Here is a 21543-nt window from a genome sequence, read left to right on the forward strand (position 1 = left end):
CCTCCTCTCATTTCTGATGTTCTTTGATGTATGTTTCTCAAAAACGTTGCACAATCTGGTCACTCTTCACCAAAGAGACACCATGTAAGCTCCAGCTTCAGACACACAGAGTGAGTAACATCAAAATGATTTAATTTGCTCCAAAGGCCATTGATTAAACGGGTAGCACAAGCGCTCTAGGGTATGATTAGACAATCCAAGCAGAAAAACCAGCCATCTGTGACCAGGACTGGACGGTCCATATATGGATTGTCCATTAGCTGACATGCATCTCTTACTACGACTGTAGATGTAAAAGACGGCACAGAGTTTAATTTGGCTTGAACAGATCGTGTAGCATACAGTGGAATCAAAACGTGTTCAGACGTCTTCACGTTATTGTGCTGTAGGTTTAATTTGAAATGCATACATTTTCCATTGATGCCCATCATTCTAGACTCAGTCATCCATAACGACAATCATGCAATTTATTTAAAAATCACCAGCTGAAATCTCTCCTTCCTAGAAGTCTTCAAACCCTTTTGCTGTAGCACTCCAACACTGTGCTTAGGTCCATCCTGTCTGCTTGAGATGTTTCTAGAACCTGATTGGAGTCCTCCTGTGGGACGTCATTTAGAAAGGCACACGTGTACCCGTGTATCGAAGGTCCCACAATTCACACTACATGTTGGTGACAAAAACAAAGCCGTGACATCCAAGGAAGTCTCTGTAGACCTTCACAATCAGATTGTGGTGAGGGCAAGGTGGTATACAGCCATTTCTAAAGCTTTCCAGAAGCACAGTGACAGCAAGAATTGTGAAATGGAAGAAGTTTGGAACCACCAGGACTCATCCAGGAGTGGACTGTCTATACAATACAATGCAATTTATTTTTTATGTAGCCCAAAATCACACAAGAAGTGCCACAATGGACTTTAACAGGCCCTGCCTCTTGACAGCCCCCCAGGCTTGACTCTCTAAGAAGACATGGAAAAATTCCCAAAAAAACCCCTAAATGGAAGATACCTTGGGAAAGGCAGTTCAAAGAGAGACCCCTTTCCAGGTAGGTTGGGCGTGCAGCGGGTGTCAAAAAGAAGGGGGTCAATACAATACAATACACAGAACAGAACAAGTCCTCAATACAATATAAAAAATAAAAAATGTACAAGTATGGAGCAGAATTCAACAGTAGATGATATCCCATAATACACTTTTGGATTTGTTTAGAATCCTGGAGACCTCAGCCATCAAACTGCCTCCCCCTATTGCCCATTTCACAGCTGAGTCAGTGCTGGGCCAGCCAACCCAATGAAAGGACCCCTCTTTCCCATGATTCCTGCGATCCTCTATCAGAGACGACTTTACCTTAGGCAGGCAGAACAACTTGGCAGGTGGGCCATGGCACCAAGTGCCACATTTGAGTACCAATAAGGGAAACAGAATAGATGAGGGTTAGTAACAAATTCTAACTATCATATTACTTATGTTTTAGTGCTAATGACTAACAACAGAGATGCAGTCTGTACAGTTCATCAGCAGCTCTAGTCAGGGTGTGCTAAACTGAAGTAGCGAGATTTGAAAGCTGAGACCGAAGGGGCATCTCTTATAGTAGCAGGCAGCCAAACTAAATAACTGGTGTGAGAAGAAAAAAGGTTGTGGATTCCGCCCCATATACTTGGCAAGGTTATTAAAAAAAGATCAGCTTACACATCTTCATGGACTTGAGTTCAGAACAGAACTGAGGATCTTTACAAAATGGCCAGCAAATATATAAAACTGACAGGAAGAGGTGGGATGAAGGGTGGAAGAGGAAGTGATGTCATCAAAAGGTGGGTTCAGGATGACCAGAAAAGGTTTACAGACGCTTCTCATCCAATCTGATGGCGCTTGAGAGGATTTGACATGAAGAATGGGATCAACTGACAAATTCCAGGAGTGTAAAGCTTGTTGAGACTTACCCAAGAAGAATCGAAGGGGCTTGGGGATAGGGCCGCCAACCGTCCTCATTTTCTCGGAACTGTCCTTATTTTTAACACGCCATGGACTGTCTGGGAGGAATTTCTTAAACTTTGGAAATGTTCGGAATTTTGCCTCCAAAACTTTGAAAAATCTCCATATCCTTATAATTGGTAAAAATTGAAAGCCGTTGTGATATGGACGCTATATAGCGCCCGACCCGACACAGACTCACACTGAGGCACGTGTAAAACACTAAGAACTTTTATTTTTCTTCACCTGTGGGGCACATCTTCCCGTGAACCCCACAGGCAATACACAGTCCCAAAAGCACTTTAAGGCAGCACAAAACACTTTTCTGGCACTACCACCACTCCTCCCGTCTAGCTTCGTCCTCCACCTACCGACTCTGGCCCTTGAGTAGTGGCTGCAGGCTGTTTTTGTAGCCCACCTGGAAGTGCTCCAGGTGGTAATTGGCCTAATTAGGCTGCACTTCCGGGTGTGGCTGCATTCCAGCCCACAGAGGCTCGATAAGCCATGCAGCTCCTCCGGGTGGTGGCCACGGAGCCCAACAGGTCTCAGTCCTGAAGTCCCACACCTGTGGCCCCGATGTAACCCAGGAGGGCTGCCACCACACGTTCCGGGGGGACGTAGAGTGCATCCCATGGCTGCTCCCTCGGATCCAGTGTTAAAGAGGCGTGCCGGCCGGGCATGGGACCCGGCTGCCCATCACACCGTACACCAATTACATTTTACAGAAGTAGTGCTCCAACTTTTTTCCCAGAATCTTCACTTCCATTCCGGCAGTAAACAACGCATATATTGAGGAGAATAGTCAATATTTGTCCAACTTGGCTTTTTCACTTCATCAAAAATGATCAAAATATTTAATGGGTTATTAGTTTGCCAGTGACTGTGATTGTGGCCGTCATATCATAATTATAGTGATAAACTGATACTGAAGATTTATATCATTTGAAAAAAACATAAGACAGTATAAAGGTGTATTATGGCATCACAGGGGATAGGTGTCCTCAAAAGTCCTCAATTTTTGACCCAGATGTCCTCATTTCCAGAAAAAGAGAGTTGGCAGCCCTAGCTAGGGGTTTAGGGTTAGAATCAAAGCCAGAGGGGCTTCTACAAAGTAGTCTGAATACTGACATGAATGGGAGATTTGTTAACACATTTCTGAAAACGCGTTTTCACTTTGCCAATAATGAGTGTAGACTAATGGGTTAAAATAACAATGAAATCTACAACACAATAAAGCATGCCAAAAGTGAAGGGGTCAGAATACTTGTTCAGTCCACCGTAGAGATCGGGGGGCCTTTTCTGTTCTAACAGGTTCTTATAAACTGTCTGGCCAGACACATTCGAACGAGAGCTTGCAGAGCTTTGTCTGCGTCACGTCCCAATAGCTAATAATGGGTTGCTATATTAGGAAAATTGCTGTGGATGTTGTTGGCATCAGACAAGAGATTTTTTTTTTTTTTACCCATCTGTTTCCAAGGATGCCAGCCTCGGAAGTCCGGAGTTCATGTTTTATTAACAACAGGAGGCTTTCAGAGTTTAGAGATGCACCTCTCTATACGTATATTGCATGCAAATCATAAAGCGAGCAGCTCATTGGGTTTCTATAAACCCAACAACGCCGAGACCCTGGGTGATCGACACAAAATGTAATGGCTAATGAAGCAGGAGACCCCAGTATGAGTGATGGAGATTTGTTCTGTTAATTGGGATTCTCTGCAACCCATTTTACTGGGTGGGCGACGCTGGGGATTGCCTGTCCCCGACACTAATGAAGTGAAGGGTCTGTGAAAACGTCAAGGCTATTCGTAACCCTGAAAGTTACACCCTGGAGATTAAAGGCCCCTTTAAGGGGGTACTCACACTGGCAATTCGTTCCGTGCCCGGGCACATTTGACCACATGTAACCCCCAAAGTCTAGCTCATTTGACTTGTGTGATCGCTCCATGCCGGTGCCAACCATAACGTGCATTGGCCCGCTTGGAAGAGGTGTGCCCGGGCATCGTTCTCTAGCATTCGGGAACAGTGTGATCACCCGAGTACGGAAAACAGGCCTGACGCCAATGGTACGACAAGTCAGATAATATCTTCTGAATTAAAAACAGGTTCTTATTCTCATCTTACATGTTAACATGAATTGTAACAGGCAAGGAAACCTGCAAATTCCTCACTTAACATCATTTGCCACCATAAAAATCGTCTTGTACGTGTGGCACGATTGCCAGCAAAATGATGCGCTCCACACTCAATAAATCGGTAAGAGAGGGGAGAGCGTCATCCCACCCTACACAACTCCAAAACAACCACAGAATCAGGAAAATCATTTGGACATGCATGCGGTCACCCCGTGTTCAGATCTTGTCTTGGCTTTACACGAAGTCGTGTGGTGATGACATAAGCGGGCCCGGGCCGAGAATGTTAAGCGCAGTGTAAGTGCAGGCCACTGGGGCGTGGGGGGGCGAGGGTGGCACAATCAGGCTTGGGTGTGGTACGTAATAAACGTGAACGTTGTGAGTACAACCTTAGTATGACGTTTATTAGTCCTGCATACAAATCGGGAAAGGCTGCCATGTTTAGAAGAAGATAAGGAGAGGAGAGTTTCCTTCTACCCCTGGCCCTCTAGACATAAAAATACTCCCATTTTTTAGGCCATTTTGGACAGTATTTTGTGCAGGAAATGACAAAGAGTAAACCAATAGGCGTCTACAACAAAAATAATCAGATGGACTTGAAGTTGTGCGGGTCTGGGGGTTCCTGTACCCTCATATTGAACAAATAAAATATAGTGTTCAAAACAATTATGAGCCATTTGAAATCACCTCCGTTTGTTTTTGGGGTCTGGTTGCTCCTGACTTATCAGTGTGAGGAAAATGCTACCTATGATGTACCATTCAACTCGCCTTGATGTCTAGTTATGTAAGACGTCAAGCTTTTTGGGGTCTCCTATTGTTGGCCCTCCAGACATGAGAAATCCCCCTTTTTAGGTCATTTTGGGCCATACTATGTGCAGGAAGTTAAACCCTTTATGATAAAGAGTAAACCAATAGATGTCTACAACTAAAATGATCAGAAGGACATGAAGTTCTGCACATCAACCGACTCCAGGGGTTCACCTCCTGATGGGATACGAGGGGTCCAAGTCGCTCCGTTTCACAAGACCTCAAAAACATGGGGCTCAGTTAGGCATGCAGAGTGTCGTCTTATGAGATTTTGAGGTTGCTAAACATGAATTTGATCAGATTTTGGATAATTGATTTTTTACCAGTAGTCCTAGCCCCCTAAGAGCCACCCCAAGAAGGACAAGCGTACACACAATGGTGGATTGGACCCTCATATTACACATATACAATATTGTGTTCATAACAATTATGAGCCATTTGTTTTTTCGGTCTGGTTACTCCTCACTCATCAGTGTGAGAAAAACGCCGCCTGTGATGTACCGTCCAACTCGCCTTGATGTTTACTTATGCCAGAGGTCAAGCTTTTTGGGGTCTCCTGCAATTGTTGGCCCTCTAGATGTGAAAATCACCCATTTTTAGGCCTTTTTGGGGCATACTATGTGCTGTAAACCAATAGATGTCTACAACTAAAATGATCAGAAGGACTTGAAGTTGTGCAGGTCCAGGGATTCCTGGACCCTCATATTAAACAAATATAATATAGTGTTCATAATAAATATGAGCCATTTGAAATCACCTCCATTTGTTTTTTGGTCTGGTTGCTCCTGACTCATCAGTGCGAGGAAAACACCACCTAAGATGTACTGTCCAACTCGCCTTGATGTCTACTTATGTAAGACGTCAAGCTTTTTGGGGTCTCCTATTCTTGGCCCTCCAGAGGTGAAAAATTCCCCCTTTTTTAGGCCATTTTGGTCCATACTATGTGCAGGAAATTAAACCCTTTATGATAAAGAGTAAACCAATAGATGTCTACAACCAAAATGTTTAGAAGGACTTGAAGTTCTGCACATCAACCGACTCCAGGGGTTCACCTCCTGATGGGATATAAGGGGTCCAAGTTGCTCCTTTTCACAAGACCTCAAAAACATGGGGCTTGGTTAGGCATGTAGGGGTGTCATCTTATGAGATTTTGAGGTTGCTGAACATGAATTTGATCAGATTTTGGATAATTGATTCTTTACCAGTAGGCCTAGCCCCCTAAGAGCCACCCCAAGAAGGACAAGTGCAAACACAATGGTGGATAGGACCCTTATATTAAACAAATAAAATATTGTGTTCATAACAATTATGAGCCAGTTGAAATCACCTCCGTTTGTTTTTTTTGGTCTGGTTGCTCCTGACTCATCATGGTATACTGTTCAACTCGCCTTGATGTTTAGTTATGCAAGGCATTGTGTTTTTTGGGGTCTCCTTCTATTCTTGGCCCACTAGATGTGAGAAATCCCTTTTTTTCTGGTCATTTTGGGCCGTATTTTGTGCAGGAAATGAAGCCCTTTATGATAAAGAGTAAATCAATAGATGTCTACAACCAAAATGACCAGAAGGACTTGAAGTTGTGCAGGTCACATCAACCGACTCCAAGGGTCCACCTCCTGATGGGATACAAGGGGTCCAAGTTGCTCCTTTTTACAAAACTTCAAAAACAATGGGTTCAGTTAGGCATGCGGTGTGTTGTTTTACATGACTTTGAGGTTGCTGAGCACTAATGCTGGAGAGACGAGACGTTCCACGTGCCTACTAGGATGGACCACCTCAAATTAGGACCCATGTGCTGCTGTGCAGCGGGAGACACCTCATCACCACACCAAATCTGATCCCCACCTGGTCTGACACCATTGGCTCCCATGAGCTTTCCCACAATCCCCTTCAGAATACAGTCAGCCTTCCTGTGGGCTGGCTGCAGCAGAGCTACTCCCGTAGAGAGCAGAAAGGGTTCTGCATGAAGATTTGTACGGTGGCTGAAGTGCCAATCCTGCCATCAAGCCCCAGGATTTCCCTGCAAAATGGAGGACGGTTTGCAGGGCTGGATGCAGTTGAAACATCATACCCAGGACATCTACTGGTGAAGAAAGACTCACTGATCTTGACTTTACTGACGATGCTGTGATCTTCATGGAGTCAATGGAGGCTCTGATCGGGGCTCTCGAAAGATTGAGAGAGGGGTCTGAGGGTCTGGGCTTGCAAGTGACCTGATAAAAACTAAGAGCCAGGCCTTTAATGACCTCTTGGGCTCAGCCATCAGCAGTGTATCTGTCTGCGGAGAGAGTGTCGACCTCATCGTGAGGTTTACTTACCTCGGTGGTGACATTCATGTCTCTGGTGACTCTTCATATGAAGTCAGTAGACAGTTTGGGAGAGCATGGGGTGTCATGAGGTCACTGGAAAGGGGTGTGTGATATCTCTGCAAAAAGACGACGGTCCAAGTGTTTAGAGTCCTGGTGGTCCCTGTTTGTGAGACATGGACGCTATCAAGTAACCTGAGATGAAGACTGGACTCCTTTGGTACTGTGTTTCTTCAGAGATTCCTTGGGTACCGCTGGTTTGACTTTGTGTTGTTCATGGAGTCCCGAATGAGGCACATAACCTGCATTGTGAGGAAGCGTCACTTACGGCACTGTGGCCATGTGGCGCCATTACCCGAGGGTGATCCAGCTCATTGTTATGGCTGGACCAAGCCAAGGGGACCCCCATGTAACACCTGGCTGCAACCAGATAGATGGTAATTTCTGGAGGGTGTGAGTGGACCTCGTGTCTGCCTGGGGGGGTTGCCAACTGGGATCCCAAGCTGTTTCGTCATGTGGAGGGTGTGGCAACATGTTGTACCAGTGCCTGCTCCCCAATCTGACTGGACCTGACCTGATGTCACTTTCTTCATCCAGACCAGGATCTTCCTGTCTTGCTAAATGGTTGTGAGACATGGATGCTATCCAGTGACCTGAGATGAAGACTGGACTTGTGTGTCCTCGAGAGAATCCTTGTGTACCGCTGGTTTGACTTAGTGTTGCTCATGGAGTCCCGAATGAGGCACATGACCTGCATTGTGAGGGAGCGTCAGTTACGGAACTACGGCCATGTGGCGCCATTACCTGAGGGTGATCACTGTTGAGGACCCAAGTGGCTGGACCAATCCAAGGGGATGCCCACGTAACACCTGGGTGCGGCAGATAGACTATCATTTCCAGAGGGTGGGATTGGACGATTTGTCTGCCTATTTGCCAAATGGGATCCCGAGCTGTTTTATTGTGTGGTGATGTTGTACCAGAGCCCGCTCCCCAAACCTGACCTGAGCACTAATAAGATCCTATTTTGGATATTTGATTCTTTACCGGTGGTCCTAGCTTTCTAAGACCCACTTAACAAAGGTGTATCCTTGGACAAGCGCATTCACAATGCTAGATTGGACCCTCACCGTTAACAAATCAAATGTTCTAGTGTTGCTTTCCTTTACAAAATACGACCCTTAATGGTTTCCTTCAGTTCTCTTCTGCTCTTCTATCACAGATCCCAAGTGGAGTCCCCGACACTCAAAGAGAAACAATTGCTTATTTCATCAAAAAATAAAAATGAAAAGCTTTATGCAACATAAATGTTGAATTTCTGATCTTGCCTTAATTTGCAATGTTAGCCAGAAATTCATATTAAAAAAAAAAAATAAATAAAATTAATGATTTTTCAATGTGCTTGACAGACAATTTTGGTGACTAATGATACAAGGCAATAGATTGCACAAATAATGTGATTTGCACAAATATGGCTTTATTACTAGCATTAATCCTTGGTGAATTTTTTATGAGTCTGTCGAGGTTTGATTGAAAACGGGACAAAACAAAGTTAGGGAATCGAAGCTCTGGAGCCGCAAAGCCCCGAGTTAAATATTTAATGTTGGTCATCCTCCAAGGGAGCGGGACGGCGTCCTGCGAAATGAAGGCAGGCTTGAGTGACGCACTAAGGTCATGGCACATTATGGAGGCTAACTGGCCGCCGTTTGATTATTAATAATTCATGTCGTGGCTCTCCGCTTTGCGATGGTTACAGATCACCTCTCCCTGCTTTCCCGCAGTCCATTCTCGCCACACAGAACTTCCATTCAGTGAATTCCCCATTAAAGGAAAATAGGAGAGAAAATAAAATGAAGCGTTGAACCCGGTGGACGATAGCAAGCAGGGTTGGAATTAGTGAGACCTCACAAGTGTGTACATTTTAGGGCCGAGGGGGTCATAGTGCTTTAACGTCCCCTCGCCTGAAATTTGCTTGTGTGCCACCCAGGCCTTTAATGACCTCTTGGGCACAGCAGTGTGTCTGTCTGCAGAGAGAGTGTCAACCTCATTGAGAGGTTTACTTACCTTGGCAGTGACGTTCATGACTCTGGTGACTCTTCCTATGAAGTCAGTAGACGGATTGAGATAGGCATGAGGTCAATCGAAATTAGCGTGTGGCGCTCCCGATATCTGCAAAAGGTCGAAGGTCCAAGTCTTTAGAGTCCTGATGCTTCCTGTTTGTGAGACATGGACACTATCCAGTGACCTGAGATGAAGACTGGAGTCCATCAGTATTGTGTCTCTTCAGAGAATCCTTGGGTACCACTGGTTTGACTTTGTGTTGCTCATGAAGTCCCGAATGAGGCACATTACCTGCATTGGGAGGGAGTGTCAGTTACGGCACTACGGCCATGGGGCGCCATTACCCGAGGGTGATCCGGCTCGTAGGAATCCAAGTGGCTGGACCCGGCCCAGGGACACCCACGTAACACCGGGCTGTGGCAGATAGATGGTCATTTCCAGAGGGTGGGACTGGATCGTGTGTCTCCCTCGAGGGTTGCTAACTGGGATCCCGAGCTGTTTCATTGTGTAGTGGGTGTAGCAACGCGCTTTACCAGTGCCTGCTTCCCAACCTCTCCTAACCAGACCAGGGCTCTATAATGAGCGCATTTTGGATATCTGATTCTTTACCAGTAGTCCTAGCCCTCTAAGACCCCCTTTAAGAAGGTGTATCCTTGTACAAGCGCATACACTATGGGATACTGAGCTGTTTCTTCATGTTGGTGAGTGCGGCAATGTGCTGTACCAGTGCCAGCTCCCCAACCTGACCTGACCTGACCTGAGTTCTAATATGAACGTATTTTGGATATTTGACTCTTTACCGACGGTCCTAGCCTTCTAAGACCCTACCCTCTTAAACAAGGTATATCCTTGGACAAACACATACACTATGCGATCCCAAGCTATTTTGTTGTGTGGTGGGTGCAGCAACACATTGTACTGCTGCCTGCTCCCCACCCTGACCTAACCTGACCTGAGCTCTAATATGAACGTATTTTAGATATCTGATTCTTGACCGGTGGTCCTAGCCTTCTAAGACTTTCTTAAAGAAGGTGTATCCTTGTACAAGCGCATACACAATGGGATCCCGAGCTGTTTTGTCATGTGGTGGGTGTGGCAGTGTGCCATACCAGTGCATGCTCCCCACCCTGACGTGACCTGATCTGCCACCCAGAGCTGAGCTCAGAGGACACAAAGTCTCTGGCAGGTCTGCTAGCCATTGAAGTGACCCAGTCTGTCATATTTCCAAACACTGTATGTATGTACCGCCATTGTATTTAGTTGGTACAATGCATTTCCATTCATTTTGTATGGAGCACAATCTGCTGGCTTACATTTACAGAGTCCTGGTCACAATTAAACCTGAAAGGCTCTGTCTTCATCTTGTTTCTCTTCAGTCATCTGTCTTCCAAAGCCCTTCTTCAATCTTGCTCTCCTCTTTGTCATTCCTTTTTGGTGCCACACAACACAATGTCATCCACACAAAGCACCAGGGAGATCGGCCTCCCAATGAGTCAACACATCCATAACCAGATCAAAGAGCTAAGGACTTCCAGAAGATCCCTGGTCTAGACCTCCTCGAACTGGAATTTCACTCCCTCATTCATATCCCGGACAATCCTCACACATGGTTCTAATTTTTTTCTCCATCATGAACCACCAGACCTCTTGACGTGGCACTCAAGAAATCAGTAAACACCATTTTGTAGACCTTTCTGTTTTTCTCAATGCAAAGACTGCATCCATCTTTCCTCAAACCTGACGTAAAACCAGACTGCTCCTCTCCTATGGTGGTCTCTTCCAGAAGCCGCCCCTCTCTAACCCTTTCCTAGATTTTAATTGTGTATGTCATCAGCTTTATCCCTTAATCGTACTCTTCCTCCACTCCTCTCTTCACAGATTTTCTGCATTAGACCCCACCACGCATCTTCTTCCGTCTTAACCCGTCTGGTCCGATCCCACAGAAGAGCAAGTGTAGTTGTAAACCAGGGGTGTCCATCTCCAGTCCTGGAGGGCCGCAGTGGCTGCAGGTTTTCATTCTAACCCTTTTCCTATCAGTGATCAGTTTTCACTGCTAATTAACTCATTTTCCCTTCATTTTAATAACCCTGCTTTTAAGGATTCAGTCCTCTGAATTGATTTGTTTCTTCATTAAATGGCAGCCAAACAGAAATGAGATGTAAAACGAGCCAAAGGATGACCAGCTGAATTGGAACGTCAAACTCCAGCCAATTTCATTCCAACCAGTTCCTTAATGAGAAGCCAATTCTTCCTGCTATTGAATATCAGGACTTGTTGCTGCTCTCAGCAGACTGCTGATTTTCTGTTTTTTTCTAATACCACCATCAAGGTGTTTTGATGACCTGAGCAGACCATCATGACCGAGACCTTCACCTTTCTTTATTTTCAGGTCAGCTGGTCATGTGGCGTCTCATTTTATGTCTCATTATTGTTTGGTTGCTCATTAAAGGAAAAAGAAACAACTAAGGGGTCTGAGTCACGTCAATTAAAGTGAAGGCAAAACAAGTTAATCAGCAGCAAAAATGGCTCACCGATGAAGAAGATGGTTAGAATGAAAACTTGTAGCCACTGTGGCCCACCAGGACCGAGGCTGGACACTCCTGCTGTAAACCATAGCGCTGGCCATAAGAGAAAGCTGTCAGAACACACATTGCTGTGTAGCCACAGAGTGACCAGAGTGTCCATGGCCGATTCCTGTCCACCATCGAAAGTGCCTACAATGAACATGTGAGCATCAGAACTGGACCGTGGAGCAACAGAAGAAGGTGGTCTGGTCTGATGTTTCTTTTGGATCAGGTGGATGGCTGGGTGTGTGTGAATCGTTAACCCCTCAAGCATTATGAGAAGAAATCAAGCTGGCAGGGGCAGTGTGACGCTCTGGGCAGTCATCTTCTTCTGGCTCCTGGCACTCACATGGATGTTACTGTGACTAAGGGATTAACTGAGGATGGAAAATGAGACCAGGGACTAACCGGTCGTCTTCCTCTTCTTCAGATCACCCGATCAGAAACCTGCCTAAACCTCCTCCTGTTTCTGCCCTGCCTTCCTAGCCACACCTCCTACCAACCTTACTTCCAGTTTTTAACCCCACCCCCTGAACCCACCTCTTCCTCCCCTGCAACTATAAAAGCTTTGCACCTCCCCTTCCTAGTTTGTCCTGCCCCTGTGATTGAAGTACTGGGGGGAAAGAGGGCATATTCAGGGCAATACCTCTCCCGGAACACTAGAGGGCTAACCCCGATCAAAGCAAGGCCGTGGATTTTTGGAGCTTAGAAGAAGCTCAACCCTGCTGGGGCTCATGGCCACCACCGGGAGGGGGGTTCTGAACCCTGGGTTGCAGCACTTCCAGCCGGAAGAGGATCTGGGAGCACTTGGATCATTTCCGGATGCCCTGTAAAAGGGGCCGCCTCACTCCATTCGAGGAGCCAGAGTCGGGTGGAGGAAGACGATGCTTTTGGGAGAGGAGTGGAGGCAGCAGAAGAAAGAGAGAAGGAAGAAGGATTGTGCAGTGTAGTGGGGAGCAAGGAGAAGTCCTCCATCACTGGAATAAAACGTGTGTGCTGGACAGTATGGTGTCTGCCCATCTGTGTCGAGTAGGGTGGCTGGCACACCCCCTGGTGGTCCGTAGTCCCTATTTGGACACTGAACCAGACAGGAGCTATTGATTCCATTGCCTGTTGGTGTATGATATATGGGGTGCACCCCCAACTCTCTTTCTGCCTTTTGTTCTTGCGTTTTACAACACGTCTCACCTACCTAAAATCTGTCGCTAACCGCGTACACCCCTTCACGGCAGTGGTTCTCCCTGACGGCAGGATGATGCGCACCCTGCCTGCCTTTCACACTGTAAAAATGGTTCAGGATCGGTTTGAGGAACGTGACAAAGAGGTCAAGGCATTGACGTGGTCCTCCATAGTCGCCAGATCTCAATCCGATCAAACATCTGTGGGGTGTGGTGGAAAAACAAGTCCGATCCACGGAGTCCCCTCCTTGCAAATTACACGACTTAAAAAAATCAGCCGCTAATGTCTTGGTGCACAGATGTCACAGGGTGGTATTCATGGCCTCGATGGGACAGCACAAGGGGGTCCTACACAATATCAGGCAGACGGTTTAAATCTCTTCATGAATCAGTTAATACATTCTCTCCATCATACCCTAAGCAGCAGGTCATGTGAGGGTCTTCTCTGAAATGCCAGTTTGCCATCCTGGAGGTGCCATGCTGTCTGTATTTTTGTTACACAGCTGACAGAACTTATTGTTGTGGATAACAAACCTCTTTGTTTCTTTCTCTTTACAGGAATTACACTGCTGTGAACTCCAAAATAATTGCAGTCACAGTGAGACCTGAGCCTAAAATCGCCGAGTCCCTTCTGGAGATTGAATTAGCTCACCTGGCCAATGTGAGTATGCCACGTGGATTTGCATACTTTGAATGTAATGAGCTTTTTACCTGTCAGTAAAGGTGTTTATTCCATCCATCTTTAGAATATTTGATGTCCATTACAGAGGCATAAATAGCTGAAGCTTATCACACTGATATTAGAATTTGGGAAAGATGGGCACACGGCACCACTCATTTACACAGGGCCTGTTCTAGAAATTGGGTGAAACTCAGCTTTTATCTCAAGGGTGGCATGGTGGCACGCTGGTGGCACTGATGCCTTGCGATAAGGAGACCAGAGTTCACATCCCAGGTGCTCCCTGCTTGGAGTTGGCATGTTCTCCCCATGTCCATGTGGGATTCCTCCAGTTGTTCTTGTTCTCAAGCACAGTCCAAAGACATGCAGGTTAGGTGAGCTGGCATTGCTAAAACTGGCCCATTTGTGTATATGTATGCGGGTGGGTGTTTGCCCTGTGATGGACTGGCACCACATCCAGGGATTGGTCCTGCCTTGTGCCTGATGCTTGCTGACATGAGCTCCAGTGTCCTCGCAGCCTACTCCGGATAAGCGGGTTAGGAAGGGGGACGGATATTATCTCAGTTTGACTTTAAAGTGATCCTAAAATGGAGTGAAGATCACACAGCTAGATTGATTTGACTTTTAAACGTCTAAATGAACCTTTCATTTGAATTGTTGTTCTTGGGGTTGGCACAGTGGTTACTAGCTGCTGCCTCACAGCTCCAGGGATATCAGCATGTAGTTTGCTTGTTCTACCGATGTCTGTGTGGCTTCGTTTGCAGGTATGTGCGGGTTACAGTGATTCACAACACTAAGCTGAGGGGGTCTTACTGTGATCTGGTGCTCCATTCAACTTGCCATAATACTGAACTGGATTTAACTGGTTCAGGAAGGGAGTGAAATTAGAGAGGCCTACTGAATCAGAAAGTAGTTTGTGAAGGCAGGCTAAGTCAGGGAATGTCTCCTGGACCTGCTGGAGGTGCTCGTGGAGGAGAGGAGGAAAAAATGAAACTGACGGCCATCGTGGAAAATACTGCACATCCTCTCTGTGACACATGAGCACTGGGGACCTTCAGCCAGCGAATTACTTAGCAGACATGTGCCATGACAGGCCACTGCGGCGAATTCATAGCTCCAGCAATACACCTTTATAGCGCCTCACTGAAACCAGTCTTTGTCAATTTAGTCAAGGCAGAAATTTCTTTTTTTTTCTTTGTATTTTAGTGGGTATTTGAGGGGGGCTGGTATCGTCTGTTATAGTATTCCCTGAGCTTCTGCAAAAAGGTAACTATCCCCATGGGGACAAATAAAGTGCTATCTATCTATCTATCTATCTATCTATCTATCTATCTATCTATCTATCTATCTATTATATAGTGCCTTACATCTATCTATCTATCTATCTATTATATAGTGCCTTTCACATCTATCTATCTATCTATCTATCTATCTATCTATCTATCTATCTATCTATCTATCTATCTATTATATAGTGCCTTATATCTATCTTTCTATTTATCTATCTATTCATGTATCTATCTATTATATAGTGCCTTACATCTATCTATCTATCTATCTATCTATCTATCTATCTATATAGTGCCTTCTCTATCTATCTATCTATCTATTATATAATGCCTTTCACTATCAATTATATAGTGCCTTTCATATCTGTCTCTTTATCTATCTATCTATCTATTGTAAGCCACACGGGGGAGTACTGCCACCCTAAACCCAGGACACAGACAGGCAGGACACAGGTTCAATTTAATACCCGTGTTTATTTACAGTTTGTGCACACATTACCAACACCGCAATATACCAATATACAGTCCATCCGCCTCCACTCTTCCTCGGGCTTTGTCCACTCCTTCCTCCTGACTCTGGTCCCTCAATGGAGTGAGGCGGCTCCTCTTATTCAGGTCCCGGGAGTGTTCCAGGTGGCTTATCACTATTACCTGGAATCACTCCAAGGTGCACTGGAGGTCCTCTACAGGACTCTGCAGCTTCCTCTGGCAGCCCCCACAGAACCCAGCAGGGCTTCACCAAACTCTAGTTTCCAACATGACCTGCGAGAATCCATGGTGCCACAACTGCCCAGGAGGGCTGCCCTCTAGTGTCACAGGGGAGGTATTGTCTCATCAATGCTCTTTCCCCTGGTCCTTCCACCCTGCTGGCGTTTCGGCTAGGTAGTGGCCGTTTATCTATCTATCTATCTATCTATCTATCTATCTATCTATCTATCTATCTATCTATCTATCTATCTATCTATCTATTATATAGTGCCTTACATCTATCTATCTATCTATCTATCTATCTATCTATCTATCTATCTATCTATCTATCTATCTATCTATCTATCGTACATATACTGTAGTGCCTATCACATCTGTCACACATTTGTTTGAGTTAATAGAGTGAAACAATCGCTACATTTATGGTATAATGTTCAGACTTTAAATCAATGTTGCTGAATCCACAAGGGACATTTACTATGGATTGTGTCTCCTCGCCACCCTCTAATATCCACATTTTGAATTCAACAGTCCATCCATTTTCCAAAGTCTTTTATTCCAGAGCCATGTGGATCTGCAGCTTACCAGATCAGCACTGATCACAAGACAGGAATCAAGTCTGAATGGAATGGTAGTAAGCTGATAGGCACACATGGACATGATGGGTAAAGTTAAGACAGCATATGAGTGTGTTTGGGGTGGAGGAGTTTAAAACAAAACACAACCTGAGAATGAGGCAGCGATGAGCAGAGAGCCGAATTGAGAGCCTGAGGGACATGAGACACCATCACTGCACTGCACACCTCAAAAGCTAAACGTCACAGAAGTCAGTGAAGGAGAGATGGGGAGTCACTATGGTTAACTCCAGAGGGGCGCAAAAAAGTTTTCTTTTTTAATGCCTTATTCAGACTGTGTGAGATTCTTAAAGAATGTCTTACCCTCATTCAAGTCTAATGGGTGAAATTAAAAAGCAATTACTGTGTCACTTTGTATTGTGGGTAAGGGCATGGAGTTCGTATGAGTCTATTATTCATAAATTCATCTGGATTGTGTCAAAATGAAGAAATAGCCTCGTCTAGGAATGAAAAAATAGAAGTTTTCAATTTAATTTCTAAGGCTTTTTTAAATTTATCCATTCATTCATGTTCTGAACTCAATCCACTTGTATGTAGATAGATAGATAGATAGATAGATAGATAGATAGATAGATAGATAGATAGATAGATAGATAGATAGATAGATAGATAGATAGATAGATAGATAGAACTTTATTTGTCCCTAGGGTAAATTTTGTTTTTTACAGAAGCTCAATAAATAAGTAAATAAATCTTATCATATTATGACCCAGCAGCAACCCCGCTCTCACATACAGACCAGAATGACTGAAAAAAGAAAGTAAGCAATAAGAATGAAAACGTCTCACTTGCCTTAAGATTAAAAGAGCAGTCATGGTCACCACAACTTTGAGGGGCTACACAGGCGTATTGCTGCTGGCATAAAGCAGCCCCCCCAAGTCTCATTTCTTGACATTGATCTGCTGAATAATCTGTTGGCTGGAAGTCCTTGGTGTTGGTGTGTCAGAGAGGATGTGCAGCATTGTTCATAATGGCACTTGGTTTTAATTTCATTCTTTCCTCCTCAAAGACCCCCAGCAGGACCAGAGGGTGTCCCATAATGGAGTTTGCCTTTCAAACATTTTGTTGATTCGGCGGTCCTCTCTTCAAGTGATGTTACTGGCCAAACAAACCTGAATGGCCAACACAGCATTGTAGACGATGTCAAGGCCGTCGTTGCCACATTAGTCACGGACTTCATAAGGCTGTGTGATGAATAGGTGGAGGAGGAGGAGTTGGCTGGAGGCATTCACTGATACAGCGCGTTGCCCACCTTAGGAGAAGGTGGTCCCAAAATGGCTGGATATAGCAATGCATATTACAAGGCGCTATGTAAGCTTTGCTGACCCTCATTTTAACTCCATGTTCCTGGACAGTGTGTGTGTGTGTGTGTGTGTGTGTCACCATGAGCCTGCGGTCCGTGTTGGTGACCTCTTTTCTGTCCCAAACTCTTTACTGATGATACGTTTTTTCTTTTTATCTTAGGGAACTGTGAACCCTTACTGCGCACTCTGGGATAGCGACTTGACGTAAGTTGATTGAATTTCTTGCACGACGTCTCCATTGCCTGCTTAACATTAAATCCAACCTGAAGTGAGGACTTGAATTCAACTCGAGTCGTAAAGCAGCGAGTGCCTTCTGCCTGCCACATCCACCTCAGTGTTAAATAATGAATGAGAGAGAGCGGGACGGGGCCGACGCTGCAGTCAAAGACTATCATGATAAGAAGGTCATCAGCCGTCACTACTGTATCTGACATATTAAGAAACGTTACTGTAATTCTGAATTGAGATTAAATGGCCCTGTCTCGTCCTGCCTTTGAGATAAAAGTATCTGAAGATACTGAAATGACGCGAAAAAATGCGATTTCCGTTTTTAATGGAATTGGTTCTTCTGCATTCATTTACATTAGATATCGCACAATATTTGAAATTGCCTAAGCATGCGCTGTTTTAACAGCAGTGTAAAATCATATCCTTAATTGATTAGCTTTTCAAAGATAAATATTTGAATCCTTTTTGTAATTGAATATTTCGCCTAATTTGTTTAATCACGGTTTAATGTCTCTGCGTTGTGAAGCGTTAAGGCAGATGTCATTTATCAGTAAGGTCACACGGTGGCCGGGACCTCCCGTACTGCCCACCAATTACGGAGGGCGTCAAAACAGCTGGCGTAAGCAATTACCGTATATATTCGTATTTAAGTTTTCCATCTGGGCTTGATTTTACCGTATAATTTCTTTTATTTTAAAATGTCGGTCGTATAAGTCGAATGCGGAAAACTCACGCTATTGGTTCAAGAGATTATCTATATTACTAACCGAAGGTTGTATATATGCACGGATGCCAGAAGCGCCGAAAGCGCACGCACGCGCACAGCGCCTCAGCGCCCCGGAGGCAAACCCAGTGGCTTCCCAGAGTCATTAAGTGGCGCCCAAACAACACAACACAACCTGTAAACTAAACTTCAGGTCACAATACAACCGCCGCCCAAACGCAAATGCGCACCCGCACACCACCGCATATACAACCTACTGACGTTGATCAGATAAATAACCAAGTGATTGGATTGCTTCCCGGAGAAAACCACGTCTTTCTAAGTACTGACAGTGTTGATTCTGAAGACGAAACTGAGCATCGGAATTTCCCATTAGAATATTTAAACACGATTAGCCCGGCCGGATTACCACAACACAATCTTAACCTTAAAGTAGGGACATTCGGTGTTCGTGTGACGTTAAAATGAAGGTTTTAACTACTCCATACCAGGGAGAGCTAATTCAAGGACAGGAAACCATCTTTACCAAAAATGTTTTTTATAAGTAAATTTTTGATTAACTAATTTGAATTTACCATTTTATGAATTTTTTGTTTCCAATTTACTTCATTTACACCTTTGCACTCCGATATTTTTTTACTTAGAAGTGCAGCAACTCAAAGACATTTTGGACTTAAATGATATAACAGTAACATTTCAATTTTAGTTTTAGTAAATTGGTTAATTTGAGTACAAATATATTTATTTATTTAATGAAATGAAAACTTTCCCAGGACACTCCCAACCTCCATCATTTTTCATCCCTCCAAAGATCGGAGGAAACAGAAAGTGATGTTGGATTTGCGATTCTTTAGAGAATTGGGGGTTTACTGGTGATATTCTAACGCTCACCTGAGAGTAACCACGGAGCACACGGCCTTTAATTTCTATGTATTGTGCACTGTAAAAAAATGTCAGTAAATTTAAAGGTAAAAATAATGTAAATGGTGAAATGAAAGTAAAAGACCTTTTGTGAAAAAAAGGAAAGTTACCTTATTTTCTACTGAAAATTACCTGTATATCTTAAAAACAATACATTTCATTATTTTTTACAGCCAAGTTCTGTAAAATCGATATTTTTCTACCTTCAAAATATGCTACATACCGTTTAGTGATACATTACAGTTACGCTGAAACAATCGCTGTTTAATTTAAGAGTGTAAAACTGTTAAATAGTGAAGGTAAACAACTGTAAAATGTAAAGCGCTGTTTCAGTAACACCGAAGTTACGATATTTGCATAAGGACACGCCCCCTTTTACCATATTATTCCTGGTGAACCGCATACCTTTGAATAAGAGGAGAAAAAAAACTTAAACCAAGTTAGCAGATTTATTTTTCCCTGCGTGCTGAGGGTTTTTTGGAGTTATGGAAGCTGATTTATGGTGGGTTATATTCGATAAGCTGGCACACCTGTAGGACACCACGCACCACCAAAAGCAAACTTTACTTCTCCACCAGACAATGTGCCATAACTTCCTTAAACACTGAATTGTTTTCAATGTGTATAAGTAAACAGTACATGTGTTGCTATTGGTTGTTGTTACTTTACTGATACAAGCTGCATACTAGGGTTTGTCCCTGACAATACTTTCTAATGGTTTAATGATTGGCATATCTATTACGCTGCATGAATTTCTGGTAATGGTTAAGCATTTCCTTCTGTTGGAATTTGTTATAATGAAAAAACAAGTACCTACTATAAAATTATACCGTAGACCTCACAATATTGTCACCTTATTTATCCATCTGTTATCCAACCTGCTATACTGTATCCTAACTACAGGGGCACGAGGGGTCTGCTGGAGCCAATCCCAGCCAACACAGGGCGCAAGGCAGGAAACAAACCCCGGGAAGGGCGCCAGAACACCGCAGTTGTCACCTTATTTATTACGGAAAAATTCTGAAAACCCAGCTGCCAGTACTTTACCATAAATTTAACATTATTTTTTTTTTAAAGTGTACTGTAGACCTAAAAATATTGTCACCTTCTTTTTTACGGTAAAATTTTGGCAACCCAGCTGCCAGTACTTTACCGTAAATGTAACATTATTTTTTTTTACAGTGTACGTGACCACACAGTAATACAGGAACTATTCTGTAGCGACGTTTGCACTGATTTGTGTTTCTTGTATCTCACACCCTCATACACCTTCATCGTAAGAGCATCCCTTATCTACGATGGAGCATTCAATCAGAAGAAAATATGAAGCGGGTTTTAAATTAAACGATATTTAAGTCGCGAAAGAAATTGGAGACTGCGCTGCTACAACAAAATTCAATGTGTCTGAGAATAATCGTATTTTTGAATGGGGTAATAAGTTGGGGTCTGATTTTATGATCAATTTTTCAGGTTTCAAGACCCGACATATACGCGACTATATACGGGTTGTGAACATTGCCCCGGACACAGAGAGGCAGACACGCTCATGTCACCCAGCACACGGTTATTTTCCATTATTTTCACAGTTCAGTACTCACAAGCCCCCCAATACCCCTCAGTCCAGGCCAATCCAATGCCTGCTCTCTCTCTTTTCTCTTCTCTTCTTCAGGCCGCCTCCTGTCTCCTCCAGAGACCTTGTCCACTCTTCCACCCGACTCTTGTCTCCTCTGAAGGGAGGCAGCCCCTTTAAATAAGCACCCGGATGCGCTCCAGGTGTGTTCATGACAATCGCCCACCGACACGCCCCAGTGTGGCAGAAGTGCCGGCTGTCTCCCCGGAAGCACTCCGGGTGTCCCTGTTCCTCTTCCCCAGCACTTCCTGGTGTGGCGGAAGTGCTGAGGTCCAGGGTCTTCCAGGTATTGGGGTCCCCCTGGCGGTAACCCCGGGTTTCTACAGGGTCGAACTTCCCAGCTCTTTACCCGTGGCCCCCAGGGTGGTGGTCCTCTCAAGGTCTGTGCCTCCACCTATCTTCTCGGTCGTCCCGGTTC

At 44.5% G+C, this 21543-nt stretch overlaps 1 protein-coding gene across 1 annotated transcript in view; it reads left to right on the top strand.

Moving 5' to 3' along the window:
* Window positions 1–21543, top strand: part of adgrb3 (adhesion G protein-coupled receptor B3) — an 868080-nt gene that overhangs the window by 534408 nt on the left and 312129 nt on the right. The window contains exons 15-16 of the mRNA XM_039737721.1: window positions 13566–13668; window positions 17783–17826. Coding sequence (XP_039593655.1) covers window positions 13566–13668; window positions 17783–17826 — 147 coding nt within the window. The remainder of the gene's footprint in view (window positions 1–13565; window positions 13669–17782; window positions 17827–21543) is intronic.

Source organism: Polypterus senegalus, chromosome 16 (genome assembly GCF_016835505.1).
Source record: "Polypterus senegalus isolate Bchr_013 chromosome 16, ASM1683550v1, whole genome shotgun sequence".
Lineage (NCBI taxonomy): Eukaryota > Metazoa > Chordata > Cladistia > Polypteriformes > Polypteridae > Polypterus > Polypterus senegalus.